General features: G+C 35.1%; 1 protein-coding gene across 1 annotated transcript in view; it reads right to left on the bottom strand.

Moving 5' to 3' along the window:
* The window catches only part of SPINK5 (serine peptidase inhibitor Kazal type 5), a 74,292-nt gene that overhangs the window by 40,632 nt on the left and 12,615 nt on the right, over positions 1-21,045 (bottom strand). Inside the window, exons 5-13 of the mRNA XM_032629001.1 lie at positions 15,573-15,700; positions 13,721-13,784; positions 12,023-12,150; positions 10,249-10,315; positions 6,655-6,782; positions 5,199-5,280; positions 2,951-3,078; positions 1,407-1,488; positions 170-294 (exon numbers count right to left, since the gene is read on the bottom strand). Coding sequence (XP_032484892.1) covers positions 170-294; positions 1,407-1,488; positions 2,951-3,078; positions 5,199-5,280; positions 6,655-6,782; positions 10,249-10,315; positions 12,023-12,150; positions 13,721-13,784; positions 15,573-15,700 — 932 coding nt within the window. The remainder of the gene's footprint in view (positions 1-169; positions 295-1,406; positions 1,489-2,950; positions 3,079-5,198; positions 5,281-6,654; positions 6,783-10,248; positions 10,316-12,022; positions 12,151-13,720; positions 13,785-15,572; positions 15,701-21,045) is intronic.

The raw sequence follows: 21,045 nt of genomic DNA on the forward strand, positions 1-21,045 counted from the left end.
AATCATTCTTTGACAATTATGACATTGTGCAAAAATGTGTCACAAAAAAATGCCATTGATAAGAAACAAACACAATTTAAGAAACAAAATAGAATAAAGCTCCAAAAAAGAGAAATGAAGCAGAAAGGACAAAACCCTCCCTCATTTTCCCAGCAGCAGCTCTACTCACATCATAGTCGCACACATGGAGCAGGGGCTGTCATACATTTTCCCATCTGGGCCCTTGGTGGGGTCACTCTCTTTGGTGCAGAGGAGTTTTCCATTTCTCATAAACTTGAGGTATGGTCTGCACAGCTTTTGCCAAGATAGAGAAGGTAATTTGGACACACGTTTTATTCCCATTCAGAGCAGAAGTTTGAAGCATCTACATTGGTAGAAACTAATCTTTGAGCCCAGGATTTTAGTTGTGTTTTCTCTCAAATATAAAATTCAATTGAACAAAAAAAACCCTCGTGAGTTGCTAAGAGATGGAAACAAATAAGACATAATAGGATGTATAATAAAAGAGGTAGATAAGTAAACTCCACTATAATCTAAATAGAATAAAATAAGTGCAAACATACAGGTACAAGAAAATCTGAGAACTCAGAGGTTGGGACCATGAAATCTGATTGTGGAAATCAGGGAAGATGTCAGGGAACTAGGATACTTTGAGTGAGACTTTGAAGAGTAAATAGGATTTTCCTGGTTAAGAAATGGATTGAGAAATACACATTTTAGATTGCTAAAATAAGCTGAGAAGCACATGTCAGAAACTACCTGGCCTATAGCAGAACATGAATTTCTGAATGACGGTAAGGAGCCAAATAAGAGAGTTAAGGAGACTGAAATGCATCCTTTAGTTGATAATGAGTTATTTGTGCATTTTAAGAAGAGCAGTATTATGATCTAGTTAATATTTTGAAACTTTACTCCAGCTGTGTTAGGGAGGATGGTCGGATAAGAAAAAGAATAGAACTTAAGGGAAGATTAGGAGACTTTCATCATCTAAAGAAGAAGTTAACGGTAACTTATATAAAGCCATGAAAATGAATATTGTAGTATTTCAAAGGTAAAAACTATGTTTTCTGTGTGTGTACAATGTATTCTGAACCCAACTCAGATGTGAAATTTCAAAAATTCACATGTAGAAAATATACACTAAGTGTCTCAGGAAAGTGGTAAGCAAAAGCTAGCATAGTCTGTAAATGATGAAACTAGAACTAGATCATTTTTTTTCAGACTGCAAATAAGTTCTTTTTACTGTACAGAGTTAGTTTCTGAAGCAGCAAGAATTGATCAACTCCCATATCATTCATCTCAATGTCATCTCCAGATTGAAAGGTTAAGTTTTTCTGGGGATTTTTGCAGGGCAATATTCCAGCCTTTAGGCTCTTTGAAGTGTGTTCAAATTACAGTCTACTCACTGCATATGAGTCTGCTTTTCCAGGTTCTCTTTTACTTCTTGCTTTTGCTTCAGCCTTTTTCTTTTCTTCAGCTTTTGCTTGGCTGAATTAGAAAAAACAAAACAAAACAAAAACAGGACAGATCCATAGGACCAAACACAGTCAATGGTTTCTCCACATTTCTGCATTGCTAATCTGTCCTCCCTCCTCAAGAAGGAGCAACTTTGCCCCTTTATCACCACATACTAATGAGAAACAACAAAACAGCCTCCAGTGTAAGATACCATAACTTCTTCATAGTTTCTGCATAACACTGAAATAAAGATAGCGTTACTTGTGGATTTGGGAGACTTGCTTTCTGTAAATTACCTTTTTTGGCTGTGGTCAGAAAAGGAACATCATCAGTGTTCATCAGGGAGATACCAAAACTAGTACCATGGGCTTCCCTGGTGGCGCAGTGGTTGGGGGTCCGCCTGCTGATGCAGGGGACGTGGGTTCGTGCCCCGGTCTGGGAAGATCCCACATGCCGCAAAGTGGCTAGGCCCGTGAGCCATGGCCGCTGAGCCTGCACATCCGGAGCCTGTGCTCCGCAATGGGAGAGGCCACAACAGTGAGAGGCCCGCGTACCGCAAAAAACAAAAACAAACAAAAACTAGTACTGCGGTGACATTATACCTGGAGCCTGAAAGTGGCCTTAATAAAGCACATTGACTGGTCCCCTTGTTTCACAGAGACAAGGTGAGGTGGTGAGGGCTTTGCTTATAATCTCAGGATATGACAACAACTAACCCAAATTTCTCCTCTCAAGTCTATGTTCTATCTACCACGTCGTGTATGCCGTAGCTTTATTAATTCAGTTTACATGTATTGCTTACTCATGGCTGTGTTATCTGTAAGAAAATGTAGGATGGGTGGAAAAATATTAATAATTTCCATACATTGATAAACCAAATGAGCCTAAATTTGCTTTGTACAATGGAATTGCATGGTATGTACAGTTAACTGATGGTATTTCAACCATACCTGGTTGTCAATCAAATTACAAAGGACCAAAGATTCTAAATGTAGTCAACTACTTCATCTGAACTCAATCAGATAAACTGAGTACAGTCCCAAATTTTGACACCAAACTCAGTTATAACTTACTGAGAAATGTCACATTATATAAAGTAACATTTACTGTAATTTAATAAGAGTTCATGGTTGTTTCATGGGCAACTTCAATAATCAGTTTCTGCAGTAAGTGTTAACTTTGGGTCTTTGCCTCTCTGGAAGATGAGATGCCTATAAACTTGTACAACGGGTTCACAATATGAAGCTTCAGCAGTAGGGAGAATTTGATATTTGCATAAGTCAGGATGTTCCAGTGCTAAGAGAATGAGTGTCGGGGGTAACAGACATCTTGGCATAAATGCTCTAGGTACTTATTCCCAGCTCTATTACTTACATTCTCCATGTAACTTCTTGAACTCCCTTCCCAGTTTGCCCATCTATGAAACAAGCTAGTTCTATTAGATTACTGTAGGTTCCCTTTTCTCTTCGACATTCTAAAACTCTGTACTCACTAGAAGTCTTGACACAGGGAACACAAGTTGCCGTGCATTTTCCCATCTGGGCCACGAATAGGGTAATTTTCTTTGGTACAGAAAGGGATTCCATTCATTGCATGATCCTGATACTCACTGCAGAGTTTCTGAATAAAGAAAATGAGACAGTTTAGATATGGTTCTCTATAAACTTTAGATACTCTTTATCAAAGATATTGGAAAAGAGGAATTAAGGATAAAAAAATAAAACATTTAGGATGTATAATTGTCCAAAAGTTTTGTGATATTTCTCTTCTTGTAAGATTCATCCACTTGGGGCTTCCCTGGTGGCGCAGTGGTTAAGAATCTGCCTGCCAATGCAGGGGACACGGGTTCGAGCCCTGGTCCGGGAAGATCCCACATGCCGTGGAGCAACTAAGCCCATGAGCCACAACTACTGAGCCTGTGCTCTAGAGCCCATGAGCCACAGGTACTGAGCCCACATGCTGCAACTACTGAAGCCCGCACGCCTAGAGCCCGTGCTCCACAACATGAGAAGCCACCATGATGAGAAGCCCGTGCACTGCAATGAAGAGTGGCCCCGGCTCGCTGCAGCTAGAGAAAGCCTGTGCGCAGCAACGAAGACCCAGTGCAGCCAGAAATAATTTAAAAAATAAATAAATAAATTAAGATTCATCCATTTAAGTGTTCAACAAATATATTAAGTTAAAGGGATTAAATATGAATGTGATTCAGCACTTTTATGTCAAGTGAAAAGGATAAGGAATTGCAATATAAAAAGCTAAGGGATATGACACATGTCTAAATTAAGTACGCACTAGCATATAGGAAAGAATGATCCAAGGAAGTTCAGAGAAGAGCTTATATTTGAGTTGTATCTTTAGAATGTGCCTAGGAGAACAATGTGGCAAAAAAGTCCTCCAGGAGGAATTATGATATGCAAAGACACAGGCGTAAAAGAGTATGTTATTTTGAGATAATCTGTTACAGTCAGGAGTATAGTGGCTAAAGAATTAGCAGGACACAAAGAGGAAGGTTTGGGAACTCATTAAAAGGAGACTTTGAAGAAAGTCAAAATCAGACTACTGAACTTTGGAAGGACTTTGGACTTTATTCTTAGGAAATGGAAAACAATATTTATAGCAGAGAAGGACCTAATCAAATCTTTGTTTTAGAAAGATTATCCAGTCGGATGTGTGGAGGGTTTAAGTGACTAAAGACTGAAGCTAGGGAAACTATAGAAGAGAAGGAAGGAAGGGAGGGAGGGAGAGAGGGAAAGAGGGAGGAGGGGAGGAAGGAAGGAAGGAGGGAAGAAGGAAGGAAGGGAGAAAGGGGGGAGGGAGGGAAGGAGGGAGGGAGGGAGGAAGGAAGGGAGAAAAAGAAAAGGAAGAGAGAAAGGAAGGAAGAAATTGAAAGTGAAAGGATAGTTGAGGGACATTTAACAGCTAAAATTAAAAGGACTGTGTAACCTAGGACTGAAGGAAAGAAAGCAGTTGAAACAGGCCTTAGCAATTAAGATATAGTTACATGAAGGCAGAAGGTGGACTATGAGAATGAGCTATTTTATGAAACTGAACTACACTTCATAGAAGGTGGGATAACTCTAAGAAATAAGTTAAATAGGGTCTCTTTAATGGAGTGAAATGGTCCAAATACACTCTAGAATACCTGTAAACATTAGATTTTCATAATGCCGTTGGTTCATGGAAGTATTTCCTACTCTGTGAAAACAACATGGAAGAATAATTGAATCTTGAAGATTGAGGAAGATGTTGGCTAGAAGTATAGAGAACAGGCAGGATGCTAATGTATCAATGCAAAAGAAAGCTATTAGGTATCTGTGCTAAGATGGCAGCAGTGGAAAAAAGGGAGATGACTAGTTAAGAGGTGTTTTTAAAGTAGAATGTCGTATGATTTTAAAAGGATCATATTAAAATTTTACATTGCTATTGCTTTCAAAATGAAAACGCCCAAAACAACTGTCACACATTTGAAGAATGTATATCAGCTTTGAATTCAGATCACCTTCATTCAGGAGTGTAGAACTGTTTTTACTAATGTGCCTTAATTTCCTCCAAATAGAGCTAAAAATTGTAATGTCATAAGTATTCTAAATCTTATAAAATAGTAACTAAAAATTAGTCTCCAGAAACCCATTAGTAGTGGAGGAAAAATAAACAAATATTGAAAATGCATTCTACAGTAAAGTACACACACACACACCCCCTACAAAAGTCGTAGCTGAATTGATCAAACTAATCCTCACCTCAGTTTCTCTTTTAACTTTTTCTTTAGCCTTTCTCAGGTGTTCATCTGCTTTATTTTTTTCTTCTGAAAAATGCTGTTTGCTGGAGAAAGAAACAAAAATAAGGAAGTGAATATAGATGTTTTGAATCTTCAAGCTACAAAATAGTCATTTAGATGCAAGTGGAAAAAAACAGCTAAGTGTTCCTGAGTTTTAGAACAAACATTTTCAAATCACCCTAAAGCCCCTTATGAAATTGAAATCTTCACCATTTCCCCAAAGAACCCCTTTCATTTTGCCTTTAAGTTTGCCATTTCCTTCCACTGTAACAATCTTTTTTTTCTTTTTTTTTTGTCATCTTCCCTTTTAAACCTCCCCAGCTTAAATTCTACCTTCTTTAAGAAGACATCCCATACCTCCAAGTGGAAATGAGTTCTACATCTTTCAGTGTGTTTTCATACTTGTATATTCTTCTCTTATAGGATAGTTTTCATTCTGTCTTGCAATGTATGTGTGTGTGTGTGTGTACATCCAAGGATTATTTTTACTATTAGCCTTAAGCTTCTTAAGAGCAGGGATCTTTGTCCATACATTCATTCATTCACTTATTTATTCAACATTTGGTTAGTAATTATTTTTCGGCAAGCATTGGAAAGCACTCTGGGCATATAGTTCAGTAGTTTACAGTATAAACACATACCCTATCTTCTTAGAACTTACAGACCAGTAGAGAAGAGTGACAAATAGTACTAGAAATAATTATACAAATACCAACTATGATGACTATTATAAAATAAAATTATCAAGTGTTATAAAGATTGAATTTAATTAGTGATTTTAGGAGATTTCATCCAAGGAAGGATAATCTTGAAATGCAAACCATAGAAGAGACATTAGCTGGCCAAAACAAGAACTGGCAGTCAGAAAGTGTAGGAAAGAGCTCACAGAGTTCAAGGATCTAAAAAAAAATGTGATGAGACCTTTGCTGAGCCATCTTTATAAGTGCCGTAATTTATATGTTGTGGGATTTGCTCTTCCCCCAGGGTCAGATGTCCAAGATGAAAAGATAGAGTTAATCCAGTTCCCATATGAACATGGAGGTTTTTGTGGGCATCCCATCTATTCTGCCACAATGGGGTAATTACTGAAGGAAAAGAATCAAAGTCCTAGTGCCTGCTTTTAACCCTCATTCTGTACTATGACTAGCTCATAAAAAGGCCTACAAAGGTCATGGGAGAAAATGTTAACAAGTATTTTGTAATCCAGTCATCCTACTGGAAATTAGAATCCATTTGTATTAAAAAAGAAATATATAGCATTGGAGCCTACTTATTAGGTGGTATTATGATTTGTAGAGGACATAAAACAGCTCAAAAATTCTCAACAACAAATATTCCCACGAACATTGTTCTTATCATTTTAGTCACTCTCCACTTCACCTTTTGAGTAACTCCAAAGAAACCACATCTATACTTACAAAATTTCAGCACACAGGGCACATTTGTTGCCATGCATCCTGCCATCAGGGCCACGGACTGGCTCACTCTCCCGTGTACAAGGAAGTCTTCCATTCCTCACTTGGTTTTCATATTCCTTGCAGAAATCCTTTAAAAAGACAAGTAATTACATTTAGCACTTTTCTATTCTTTAATCTAGAAAATGTGCATCATGGATTTATAGTCAAAGAATGTCATATCTAGAAGGTGTTGGTGAACACACACAACGTGTTAATGAGAAATAGTAATTACATTGTCAAATTACTCGGTACCTGTATATACTATGTCGTGTGTTTATTAAAGGGTAAAAGAGCCTAGGAAAGAATAAGGCTGAGCAAATACTTTCTAAAATCAGATAGTTTTTGTTCACTTTCAAATCTATGGAAAAAGATAATAAATAAAAGATCTGTCGTGAGGTTCCAACAAAGACATAACAAAACACAGCAGCCAAGACAAAACAGAAGTGTTGCCAATGAGCAGAATATAGAATATGTAAGACGAGATACTTAAGAGCTACTTAATATGGAACAAGTCAAGAACAACGTACTTAGTTTGCAAGGAAAAAGGAATAAGATGGTATCCAACAGCATTATGCTTACTCTATTTGTTTTCTCTGTGGATCATTTTTATATATACTCTGCCACCTTTATCAATGTTCATTTCTAACACTGCAGGTGGAAACCTCAGGAGTGAACCTAATTTTCCTTCATTACCCACTTAGAAATGCAGACCATCAAGACTAATCTTTATTTAGAAAACCTAAAAAGGTTGTGACTTCCTCCCAAAATTCAGAAGAGGTTTATACACACAAATTTCCTGATTGATGCTTGAATTCAGTATTTTCAAGTTTCTCTCTGTGTTTTGAAAATTCTATTTGATAAGGGCCATATATATGTGTGTGTGGGTATGTGTGTATACAAAAGTTATATTTAATTATATATGATAAATATATATATAAACTTTAAAACACTATACCAAAACACTACTTGATAGCATATATTACTATAATATAATCTATAAAAATGCTTCTCTATAGCCTTTTTCAACTGTATGACCCTCATCTTCCCATTTCAGCTAAAAAAGCGTGAGCATAAAGAGTATGGTTTATTCACTGCAGTATTATTTACAATAGCCAAGACGTGGAACAACCTAAGTGTTCATCAGTAGATGAATGGATAAAGAAGATGTGATATATACATATATACAATGTGTATGTATGGATGGATGGAATATTATTCAGTCATGAAAAAGAATGAAATCTTTCCATTTGTGACAGTGTGGATGGGTTGTAAAGGGTATTATGCTAAGTGAAATAAGTGAGACAGAGAATGGTAATTACTGTATGACTTTCCTTATATGTGGAATCTAAAAAAACAAAACAAAGGAACAAATAAAACAGACTCATAGATACAGAGAACAAACTGGTGGTTGCCAGTGGGGAGGGGAGTGGGGTGGGGTAGGGGAAATAGGTGAAGGGGATTAAGAGGTACAGACTTCCCGTTATAAAATAAATAAGTCATGGAGATGTAATGTACAGCAAAGGGAATATAGTCAATAATATTATAAGAACTTTGTATGGTGACAAATGGTATCTAGACTTATCATGGTGACTGTTTTGAAATGTGTATATATATATATATATATATATATATATATAAAATCAGTGTGATGTACACCTGAAACTAACGTGATATTGCATATCAATTATACTTCAATTAAAAAATGTATTTTAAAAAAGAGTGTGGTTTGGAGTCAGAAGGGAAATTAAACTGTGGCTCTAACTCACTGGGAGACCATAGCAAAGTCACATCACCTTTGAGACTTCAGTCTCACTACCAACACAAAGGCAGTTTTCAGAATAGCTGCTCTTTAGGACCTTTTCTAGATCTAGTATTCTCTGATTTAAAAAAATATATAACTCACACTTCATTAGGACACTTTAAAAGAGAATCTAATGAGATATTTGTCTTTAGAGGAGTAATGGGTGTGTTCCGAACTTCCTGGTTGTAACAATCTAGGAATACAGATGCAGAAGACAGTCACCTGATAATCACAGTGTGGTAATAAAATTGATGCTCAATGGTTCCCATAAAAGAAACAATGATAATTTCAGTTTATAAGTTGTGATTCATCCAAGGAGATTCTAAAGAAATGCTGTGTGATCAACCCACTGACAGGTTAATTATGGGGCAAATATTGAGCCATCACAATAATGCAGTCCTGTTTAACATAATCATGTCCAATGACCCCACCAAAACAATGATCCCAGCCACAGACAAAAAGAAGGAAAAGTAGCTGAGGCATGATGAAAGACAAGGGAAAAGAAACTCCCTGTTTATGAAGTAATAAAATGTTGAATATCACAAGATGACCCAAAGTGTTATACTGAAATTTAACAACCACCACAACAAAATTGCTTTTCAAATCTCAGTGAGTGTTGAACACATTATGGATAATTGTGAATGCTCTGTGTTTCTTAATTTAAATTCTGAATGCCCTATTTAGGGTGTGACATTTGTTTCATTGAATGGCATTATGAAGTGGAAGTTCAGCTCTTAACTACCAAAAATTGCACCTGTGTCTCCCCTTAGGAAAACATATGCCCTACAATCCACAAAAATAGTATCTTTTTATTAGCACCAAAGGGTGCAGGACACAGAATCAGAATCCAACAGGAGGGTAAAATTGAGATCATTTACCCAGCCTCCTTATTTTACGAATAATGAAAATTGAGACCTGGACAGAAGAGATGAGTTGCTCAGTTTCACACACCCAGAGAAGGACTAAAACTCAGGTGTTCTGACTTTTCAACAAAAGACTACTCATTACCAAAGTAGCTGCTATCACTTTCATTGAAAGTAGGGTTTAATAACCTTGGTGATTTAAAATCCAGGCTGTGTTATCTACAATGCATATTCAATTAACGAAAGGAATAATTTTTTATACTAGATTGAAAAACTAAATCATCGAATAATTTGAAAAACCTTAATTTCAAGGTTATTTTAAAAACAATATCAATAATTGTTTGAGGTTTTTGTTTAATCAGAAGCATGACCTTTATAAATGCATGCCTCTCTGAACATAATAACCATAATGGAAAAATGAATAACTCATTTGCATCAGTGGGAATATACATAAAATACACCAGTGGATATACTGTTTAAAAGATTCTGGAATTATTTTCAAGTTATTCCTGTCAAATTTATATTAAGTTGCCTTTTTAACTAATTTATTCAAAGCAAAAGTAATTTACATTAAGTCAAAGAGAAGTCTGGTGGAAACTAAGCAGAATTTAATTTGCATAAACTTTGTCTTGTTTTTTTTAAGCAAGCAGAGTATTTTGAGCTTTAGGTGGGAAATGCTATTTTAACTTTGAATCTAGTGATTAATATACTTAGGAATATTATACTAGGAATATTGTACTAGGAATTCAACTTGGGAAACTTTAAAATTAAGGAGAAAAGTTCAATGTAATAATGAAGAACAATGACATGATTGAATTACCTTAAAGGTTCAAGTATAAATTGTTAATATTTATGTCCACAAGAACCAAATTGTGTTGATAAGAAATTTACCTTTTCAGCAGTTCGTTGAATTCTGGTTTTACCTTCTCGCTTGGCATTTTCTTCAGCTTCTTTTAAGCTGTTAAGAAAAGAAAATAGTTGGTCGGTTTATGACTTTATCATATCTTCAGTGTCCAGTTCTGTGCTAAGCACTTCCATATCCTTTGCTCAACTTGCTCAACCCATCCACTTATACGAGACAAGCTTTGCCTGTCTTGAATGTTTGAGCCAGAAAATTGCCAAAGATAAGGATCGGTGTGAAACTGACTCACTGACAATCAATTAGAAGCCTTGTTCTGTAAAACTGGATAGGTGTGACTCCTTGATTGACACACAGAAGATTGTCAGGAAAACTTGCTTTAACAGGAAGAACCAAGAGCTTTAAAACAATGCTGTGACAAGGATGAAACCAAACTAAGCATTTGAAGTACATGTTGTCATCCACACCCTTATGTATAGCTTTTTTAAACCTTGTAAAGTACTTGTTTGCCTTCATGTAAAAGCACCCTTGTCAATAAAAGCTACATTGAACTGAGCTTCTAAGTCCTTTCAGATCTATTATCTAACTGCAGTTCAACTTGGAGATAGACAAGACTATCTTAGTTCTACAGAGGAAGAAACCAACCAGGAGTCAGGGAGGTCAGATTCTCTTTTTTAGCTAGCACATGGAAAGAAACACAGGATCATAGAATTAGGGCAGGTTTGAGCACTAAAAATGCATGCCTCCTAGATAAGAAAGTGGAAATGAGGATGATTTCCTGTCTGGAAACCAGTTATAATAACTTTTTAAACCTGAGAGGACATGCCCTTGAATTCCACACAGCATACTATAATTTTCAAAGACAGATGTGAAGTCCTTTAATCTGTTAAATCTTTCTCTCTCCTGATTTTAAAAATCCAGTGATATAAATAGAGCACTTTAAGGCTTGCTGACAAACGGATTAGAGAATCTATGCTTTAACAGTCAGAATATTAAAGACTGTGGATCTTACTCATATCTGTGTCTCAGTGCTCAGAGCAGTGTCAGGCACTGAGAGAAAGATTAACCCAACAGTTCTTCCCTTTCATAAAGTCCCACCTTTTATACAACTAATAAATTCAGCCACATGACATTATTTTAAATTAGACTGTCATCTTCAGTGAGAGTATCTCTACATGCCTGAATGAAGCAGTGCATGTCAAATGACTGACTTAGATTATTCCACAAGAGAGCACCTTTTAAATTTTGAAATATTATGCCTTATAAAACACTGTGCATTTTCAAGTCATTATAATTAAATAAATAACTAGCATAACCGCTTTATCTACTCCTTTTTTTTTTTTTTTTTTTTTTTGCGGTACGCGGGCCTCTCACTGTTGTGGCCTCTCCCGTTGCAGAGCACAGGCTCCGGATGCACAGGCTCCGGACGCGCAGGCTCAGCGGCCATGGCTCACGGGCCCAGCCACTCCGCGGCACGTGGGATCTTCCCGGAATGGGGCACGAACCCATGTCCCCTGCATCAGCAGGCGGACTCTCAACCACTGCACCACCAGGGAAGCCCTATCTACAGTGAGAGGCCCGCATACCGCAAAAAAAAAAAAAAAAGAAAGAAACTTTATCAGATAATATGAATTAAAAAGAGAAGAAGCCACTCTGGGAGCAAGGCCCATTTCACCTTATAAAGACAAAGGATAACATGCTTGAGGAAAAGGACTTTATCTCTCTGTGGAGTGGTTCGCAGGATAGCAACCAAGTACATTCTCATCAGGTCCACCTGCTAGCCAGCTTGGGGGTGAGGATACTTACAATAGCTGAGCACACATCACACACTTATTGACATGTGTCCTTCCATCAAGACCAAGAACTGGTTCATTTTCCCTTGTGCATCCAAGTCTTCCATCCTTCACATAAGGCCGAAAATCACTACATATATCCTGAAGAACAGGGAAAGAAACTTGACATTTACCATCCGGATGGTAATGCTTACAACACCATTTTCAGAAATTTTATAGAACCCAGTGCCCCTCTGCCTAGTGCACACTAGCTACCTAGAGCAATGCCAGTCATGTAAAAGTAGGTCAGTAAGTACTGTATAATTCACATGGTTAACTATAGGACTCATTTACTTGTTTATTCATTTATTAGTAAACGTGGATAACCTATGATGTGTTAGAACAAAGGTAGAACACAGTCCTTGCCTCAACTTGCTCACAATCTACTGGGTGATACAAAGAGACATTTAAAATACAACATGCTACAGAGAACTGTATTCAATATCCTATGATAAACCATAATGGAAAAGAATATTAAAAAAAAGAATGTATATCTATAACAATCACTTTGCTGTACGGCAGTAATTAGCACATTATAAATCAACTATACTTCAATAAAAGAGAGAGTTACAAAAGATAAAACAATGTTACCTTCTCACTGTTTAATTATGGAAAATGTGGCTTTTTATATAAATAGGTTATTTATGTTAACATGCAATGGGTTTATTGTAATTTAAAATGAAAAATAAACATATTTTTCAAGTTCTCAGTTTTTACTCCTGATACAATAAATATCTATAGATATAACTCACATAAACAAAGCTCCGTGGGGTCCTCAATAATTTTTAAGGGTTTAAATGAATCCTAAGACAAAAAACATTGAAAACCACTATCCTAGAGTAATCCTACTTTCCAGGGATAAATGTATTTGTGATTTTTTAGGTATCTCCCTTTTTTCCCTAAGCATATAAAAGCAAAAGCATATTTACACACATATACATATATTTATCTTTTTCTCATAAAAATAATGCTATACAGCTAAAAAAATACAATGTGCTAATATCCTATGATAAACCATAATGGAAAAGAATATAAAAAAGAATGTGTGTGTGTATATATATATATATAACCGAATCACTTTGCTGTACAGCAGAAATTAACACAACATTATAAATCAACTATACTTCAATTTAAAAAGACAAAAAATATAGTTTAAATAAATCTAAAGAAAAAAATACAATGTGCTAAATGTCTTGATGGGGGTAACCTCACTCACTTCGCCTATTATCACAGGCTCACAGAATTTTAGCATAGAAAGAAGGTGTTAGCCCAACTGTCATTTTTAGATATGGAAGCACTGGTAAAGTATGGTTAAGTAATCTGCCCAAAATCTCCTGACTGCAAGTGACATTGCTGGGGTTTCTACTCAGGTTAAGTTAACTGAAGTAGTTCCCTTTCTACAACACATGTAGTTTCCTTTCCCTCCCTCCCTCCCTTCCTTTGTTTTCATAGAAAGCAGAAATAGAGATGAAAGGTCTAAATACCAAAGTAACCCGCTCCCGTTTCGGGAACTATCAGTTGCTTTTCATCTAAATGAGCAGTATTCCATTTCAGGTGCAGCAAGAATGAATTCTTTCCAAACACCCCCATCAAAGAAGGAAGAGGAGACCATCTTCTTTCTTTTCAAAGTCAGCCCCCCAGTGTTCCCCCCAACTCTGACATTCGTCCTCACCTGCTCTGGATTACTCTTCTTACATTCTCCTTCACTTTTTATGCCAACTTGACCTTTGGTTTTACTGGAATTAAAAGTTAGTAGACACAGCAGTTTAATATCATGGAACTTCTCACCAAATGCAGTTTTTCTTCATGTATTGTGATTCTCCTTTGCTTTTGAAAATAGGTGTCACACTGCATTCTTTACTTTTTCTAACGAAAGTCTGTGTTTATAAATTACAGTCAAAGAAATTTGGAGAGCATGTTGGAGAGCTGATAAGATTCAGACCTGTAAATGTTATTTCCAGATTTTTTTTCCTGTTTCCAGAGAGGACCCATATCAGAAGAGTGGGAAAAAGTAAATCTTGTAAATAGATATTAGATGCCACCCAAGGAACTATTTTTTTTTTCACCCAAAGAACTTTGTTGTTGATCATGTTGTTTTAAATAATCGAATTCAAGTTTATAGTCCCCAGCATACTATTATACCATTCTTCATTTGGGTTATGATAACTAATATTTTGTTTTTCATGGAAAGTATGTAAGGCCCTAATTAATATTGTTCAGTCTCATAGAACTTTAAAAGCATATCTGAAAACACAGGAGCACAAAAATGATACACTTCCTACTCTCTAAAAAGATCTATAACCATCTGTATAACAATAAAAATATAATAAAAACAATAGGAGGAAAAAAACTAAGTAGTTAAAAGTGATAAGAAAAAAGTTATACCCAAAGAGATCAGCTGAGGAAAAATATAAAAATTGAATTCCAGTGTTATTGCAGAGTTTCCTAGCAGACAACTAAGAAAGAAACACAATGAGCAGGATGATTCTCATTGTCTAATAATAAGTCATATACCAGAAATTAGAGGCTTAGATAAGCTATCACAGGCTTCCCCACATAAAACATGGTAAGAACTAGTGTACAGTGTGTTCATAGTAGTGTTACAAATACATGTGTAATAAAAAATTGTTCTTCCTTTACCTATTTTTTGTTTTCTGTTTCTTTATATTGACCCTTGGTGAAAGTGGAAGACATAGTTTTAGAGTGTATTTCTGAAAATGCAGTCATGTGAGGGATCAGAGTGATGTAACTCAGTTGTGGTTTGGTAAAGATACTTATTATAAGGAAGGATAAAGCTTGTAGAACCTTAAGACTGAATATTTATCATTATCTCTTACTAGCCTTCTCAAACATTGGTTGTTATATTTGCAAAAACTGAAAAGCAGCCAATTCAAGACTGAGGTCATAAGCCAGAACCTGTAAAGGAGGGATGCCATCTTGTTGGCTGAAGACAGTCAATAACCAAACCTAGCCCGGAGCGTAGAGAAAGAACCAAATGAGGACAAAATATAGGGCAGTGAGATGCTTTAGCTACATTTGGTGAATGTTGAATAGATGGGAAGAAGTTCAATATTAAGTCCCAGTTACCCTAATATTATAAATTACTGAGCATTTAATAAATAAATATCATTTAATAATTAAATAATTCTCTATGAAAAAGGATATACTCCTAAGTAGGTAGAAAGGAGATAAATAGATAACAGATAAATGTGTATGTATATGTATGTATGAATAGATATACGTGTATGTGTGTGGTTGTATACAGATATAGATATATCAGATGTCTTACTTCACAGAAAGTGATAACCATCTGATAAATTGCCCACAAGTGTGCTTGTAAAATATAAAGTGTTATACTACATATTTTTTCTCTTAAGAATAGTAAAAGAAGTGATCCTAATAATTTATCGATGGCTAACTCCCACAAAATGGATTGTTATCTTAAAGATGTAAGAAAAAAATGTGTTATATAATTATACAGAGAACATGCTTTAGGGAGAAAGCCTGCTTCAGAGAATACTCACGCGTTCTCAGCACATAGTGTACATCTGTTACTGTATGTTTTCCCATCTGTGCCACAAACAGCTGCATAAATAAGGGTACAGATAAAATCCTCATCCCTTTCTCCTTTCTTGAAATCACTGCAATTCAACTGCAAGAGACATGATCAAGGAACATCAAACTATAAGAGATAAAATATTCCTTAAGTGCATAAATAGATTAATATTTTAAGCCCACAACAATATAACTCAGTGGAGAAGGAAAATATAATAAGGAGACTGCAGTGAACTAATAAACTCGTGGGTAATAAGGCATTGTCCAAGAACAGAAATATATAATCAGATTTCAGAAAAAATGATTTCAGTAAGATTTCAGACACCTGCTATCTGGGTGAGGTGGGCCAAGTCACCTCTTTGAAACTTAGCAAACTGTATGTCAATCAAAACCTGCCTGCCTTCTCTATAGAGTAGTCATGAGGTCCAGTAGACAATGGATATGAAAGCTCTCTGCAAACTATAAGCTACAGTAAAGTTTATAGTATTATAGATTAATGATCAAGAGCCAGATTGCTGGGTTCATAATTCTAAATCTGCCACTTATTAGCTATGTGATTTGGGTTACTTAACCACTCTGTGCTATAGTGTCCTCATTTGCAAAATGCATATAATATTACCAACTTCTCAGGATTATAAAGAGATTTAAATGTATTAATACATGTATAGTTCTTAGAACAGTGCCTAGCATATCCTGACCATTTACTGTTGTTGCTGTTGTTTTTTAAATGTTTTCTTTACTGATAATCAAGCCAATAAAGCTAAACACCTTTTAGGGATGATGAGATAAATACGAAAATCTCTGCTCTAATAATATGACATATATATAGGGACAAACCTGTTTGGTGAGAAAAACAATTGCACTAGGTAATAACTGATGACTAGTGTTGGAATCTCAGATCTGCCACCCACTCACTTCACCTCTTTGATTCTCACTTTCCTTATCTGAAAAATGGGAATTCACACCCTATCCACATTACAGGCTTGTGGTGAAGAAGAAATAGTTATGAAACGTTATTTGGCAACTCATTATTGTGACATAAGCTAGATATTCTGATTCAGAGTTAACTTGAACTTAATTTCTATCTAAAACCAAAGAATATGATACCACATTGCAAAACAAATTTTTTGTTGTCATTATTGTCATGACAAAAATGTCTTTATTATAGATTTGGAAAACTTAGGATATGGACCTGTGACTTAGTATGGCACACAATATCAAGAATAAAGTAGGATAGACACAAATGTAAAATAAATTTTTGAAGAAGATTACACTGAGGAACTCTCCTAGAAGACAATTAAAAAGGAAAAAGAATTTAAACTAGAAAAGAAAATCTATGAAACATACCCCACTCTTCATGTCATATATTTAGGAAGAAGTTAAAAATAGAGTGAAAACAGGTTAAGTCATGGCCATGTGTGTTACCCCATTCACTTGGTTGTTCATTTATTCCTCAAAACCCATTACACATTTACTAGGCTCTAGGCATTCCACTAGACTGTGACACAGCAAAAAAAGAGAAAAGGAATACGTACTCTAACGGATTTACATTCATTAAATAGGGGAAGAGATAGACAGTAAATACAAAAACTTTAAATTATAACAAGTGCTATGAAAAATAAACTGCACGATATGATAGCACCCAGAATAGGGGCTATTTTAAATACAGTGTCAAGAAAGATCTTTCTGCAAAGGTAACATTTGAGGTGAGATGGCATTAATGAGGAGGAGCCGGGCATTAAAGACTTGCGGAAAGAACATTCCAGACATGGAGAACTGCGATTGCAAAAGATTTGTGATAGGAACTAGATTCTCCTGTTTAAGGGGCAGAAAGAAGAGAAGTGTGGCTGGAGCATAAGGAAAAAGCAGGAGCGTAAGGAAAAGCTGCTGATTTTCTCTCAAAAATCATTTCTGGAGAAACTGCAGAAGCATGGGGATAGGGATCCAAGCAATCAACTTGGGGCCATCACTCCTCTCCCGCTTCACCAGTGAAATCAACAGCAGCCTACTAGGTCACAGATGTTGGCAGGGTGATGGACAGATCAAAAGCCCAGCTGGGAGGTGATGAGAACAGGTGTAAGCATTTACTACTCCACCTCCATCTCCTCCAAACACCAAGGGCTGGTGGATCACAGCCTACAGAGAACAATTCTTCCTGATGCTGACAATTTCTGAGAGCTTACAGATGGATTCTTGACATGGTGAAGTGGCAGCAAACTGGAGTTAACACTGGTTCTAGAACCTTCAGCTCTGAGTCTTATCCTTTGTCCTCTCCTGACACTTAACCAGGAGAGGCAGAGGCTGAAGCTTGGCTTCAGTATTTTCTAACTCACTTTAGCAGAAAAAAATTTACTACAGAAAAATTAAAAAGCACACAAATATTATAATAGGATAAGAAAAGATACAAGGCAAAAGTGAATGAGAGCAGAAGCAAAAATATTAATACTTAATATATAGAATTCAGTCCCAAATGCATCATAAGTAACAAAGAAGGACATTACATAAAGTAAAAGGAAGAAAAGAACAAGAAGGTATAATAATCATGAGCATACATTCAATAATACAGGCTCTAAATATGTCAAGTGATAATCAATAGAATTAAATAAATCAATAACTGGTGTTAGAGTTTTTAGCACACACTTCTCAGAAGCTGATATATCAAAGGAAAAAATTAAGGTGCTTAAGTCATTAGATTTTAATAGAAAACTACATCCAAGAAACAGAAAATAAACATTTTTTCAGAAGATATAAAACATTTATAAAAGTAGAATATTTATCAGGCCACAAAGAAAGTCTTAGGAAATTCCAAAGGATCAGTGTCATATGGCCCATGTTCTTTGACCACAGTTCAATAAAATTAAGTTCATTTGAAATGGAAAAAAAGTACCACATATTTGTAAATCAAATAATGTGTTACTAAATAAATTTGGGAGGGAGGAAAATTAAGAAATATTTGGCAAAGAATGACAAATGAAAACACTTCAAGTACAAATCTGAGACAGATGATCACTGATACCTTCAAATACACTTGTCATGAAATTTAGAAAGTTAAAATTTAAAGACTAACTATTGCTCAATTCACTGTAAAATGAGCAGCAGAGCAAATAGGAATGAATAACATAAAGAACAGAAACTACAGAGAAAATTAATAAAAAAGCTAATGTTATAGTTTTCTAGTACAACTGATAAAGAAAGACAATTTAAAAATATATATAGTGATATTGGAAATAATTGAACATTGAGAAAGAATACAATGAAAGCATATTGTGAGTATCCATATGCTAATGCATTTGAAAACCAAAATGGAGACATGGCTACAAAAAAAGTAGAAAATACCTCCGCTGGTGTACTAAGCAGGAGGAAAGTTGAACGTATCAATAACTATATTAACTAATTGATATATTGGTCTGAGATATTCTCTCCCCAAAATGCCCCATTTCTAATGGACTTAAAATACATTTTTCTAAAACTTTGAATTTAAGGAGTATGTACTGGAGACATAGTTGGGTTTTTTTTTTTTAGCATATAATAGTCTCAGCCTTTTGATTGGGATGTTAAAACCATTTACATTTAATATAATTATCAATAGGATTGTATTTACATATGCTATGTTTCTATTTGTTTTTAATATACTCTTGTTCTTTTTACTTCTCTATTCTTCCACTATTGCCTTCTTTTTGGGTTAAATATTACTAGTGCGTCTTTTTTATTCTCCTGCTGATTTTATGCATTTATTATACATGTCATTTTCTGATCGGTTACTCTAGTGATTATAATAAGCATCCTAATTTATCACAATCTACTACCAATTAATACTTAATTCTAGTAAAATATAGAAACTTGGCCCCAATTGTAGCTCTATTTTCTCTGTCTCCTTTCGTACTGTAACTATCATACACGTTATATTTGTACACCCAATAAAACAGCATTATAATCATTGCTATATACAATATTATATCTTTAAAAGAAGCTAGGTGAAAATAAGGGACATATATTTATAGAGTACTTCATATTAACCCCTATATTTACCATTTCTGGTGCTTTTTATTTCTTTCTCTAATTCCAAGTTACCATCTGGTGGTCATTCCTTTAAAGAACTTTATTATTACTTATAAGACAGATCTGTTAGCAACAATTTCTCTCAGCTTTCATTGATATGGGAATATCTTCATTTTGCCTTAATTTTATAGGGTAATTTTTGTGGATATAGAATATTGGTTAACATTTTTTTTCTTTCAGCCCTTTGAGCATCTCTTTCCATTGCCTTCAGACCTTCATTATTTTAAATGAGAAGCCAGTCATATATAATGGGTCATTTTTCTTTTGCTACTTTTAAAACTTGCTCTTGATCTCAACATTTTGATCATGATGAGCCCAAGTGTAGATCTCTTTGATTTGTTCCATTTATAGTTTAAATTCTTGAATATAAAGATTCATTATTTCATCAAATTTGATACATTTTAGGCTGTTATTCGTTCAAATAATTTTTCTATCCAGTCTCTGCCTTCTATTTCTGGCATTCCTATTTCACACATACTGGCATTCTTGATGTCTCAAGGACTCTGCGACTCTGTGCAATTTTTGTCAATATTTTTTCCTTCTGTACTTCTTTTGTTAAACTTTATTAATCTTTCTTCAAGTTTACTAATTCTTCTTTTATTATACAATCTCAAAGCTGCTTTTGAGCCTTTCTACTGAATTTTTAAAACTTGAGTTATTGTGCCCTTCATCTCCAGAATTTTCATTTGGTTATATATATACATACATATATATGTATATATATATATATATATATATACATATACAAGTGTATATGAGGGTGTTATATATAACTTTTCACTGAAAATCTCTATTCATTGTTATTACGTTTTCCTTTAACTCTTCAAATATTGTTTTCTTTAGTGTTGGACACCTTATAAATACTTTATAGTCTCTGTCTGTCAAACTAACATCTGGAACCACTCAGACAGTTTCCATTAACATTTTTTCATGCCAACTATGGTTCATATATTCTATTTACTTTGCTTATTTCATAATTTTTGTTGAAAACTGGACATTATGGATAATATAGCTCAGCAACTCAATTTATAATTTTATTCCAAAGATGATTTTCGCTGTTTTATTGTTTGCTTCTTTGGTTGAGCTAAATCTCTGATCTCTTGCTCTCCCATAGTGTGCAGCTGTTGATGTGTATGCTAAGAAAATGTTTATTCAGTCATACCTTCATATCCATTGGGGGAGTGGTTCCAAGACCCCCATGGATACCAAAATCCATAGATACTAAAGTCCCTTATATAAACTATGCACATCCTCCTGTATACCTTAAATTATCTCTAAGATTACTTACAATACCTAACACAATTTAAGTGCTATGTAAATAGCTGTAAGTACAATATAAATACTGTGTAAATAGTGGCCAGCATGGGGCAAATTCAAGATTTG

The sequence above is a fragment of the Phocoena sinus genome, chromosome 3, assembly GCF_008692025.1.
Source record: "Phocoena sinus isolate mPhoSin1 chromosome 3, mPhoSin1.pri, whole genome shotgun sequence".
Taxonomy (NCBI): Eukaryota; Metazoa; Chordata; class Mammalia; order Artiodactyla; family Phocoenidae; genus Phocoena; species Phocoena sinus.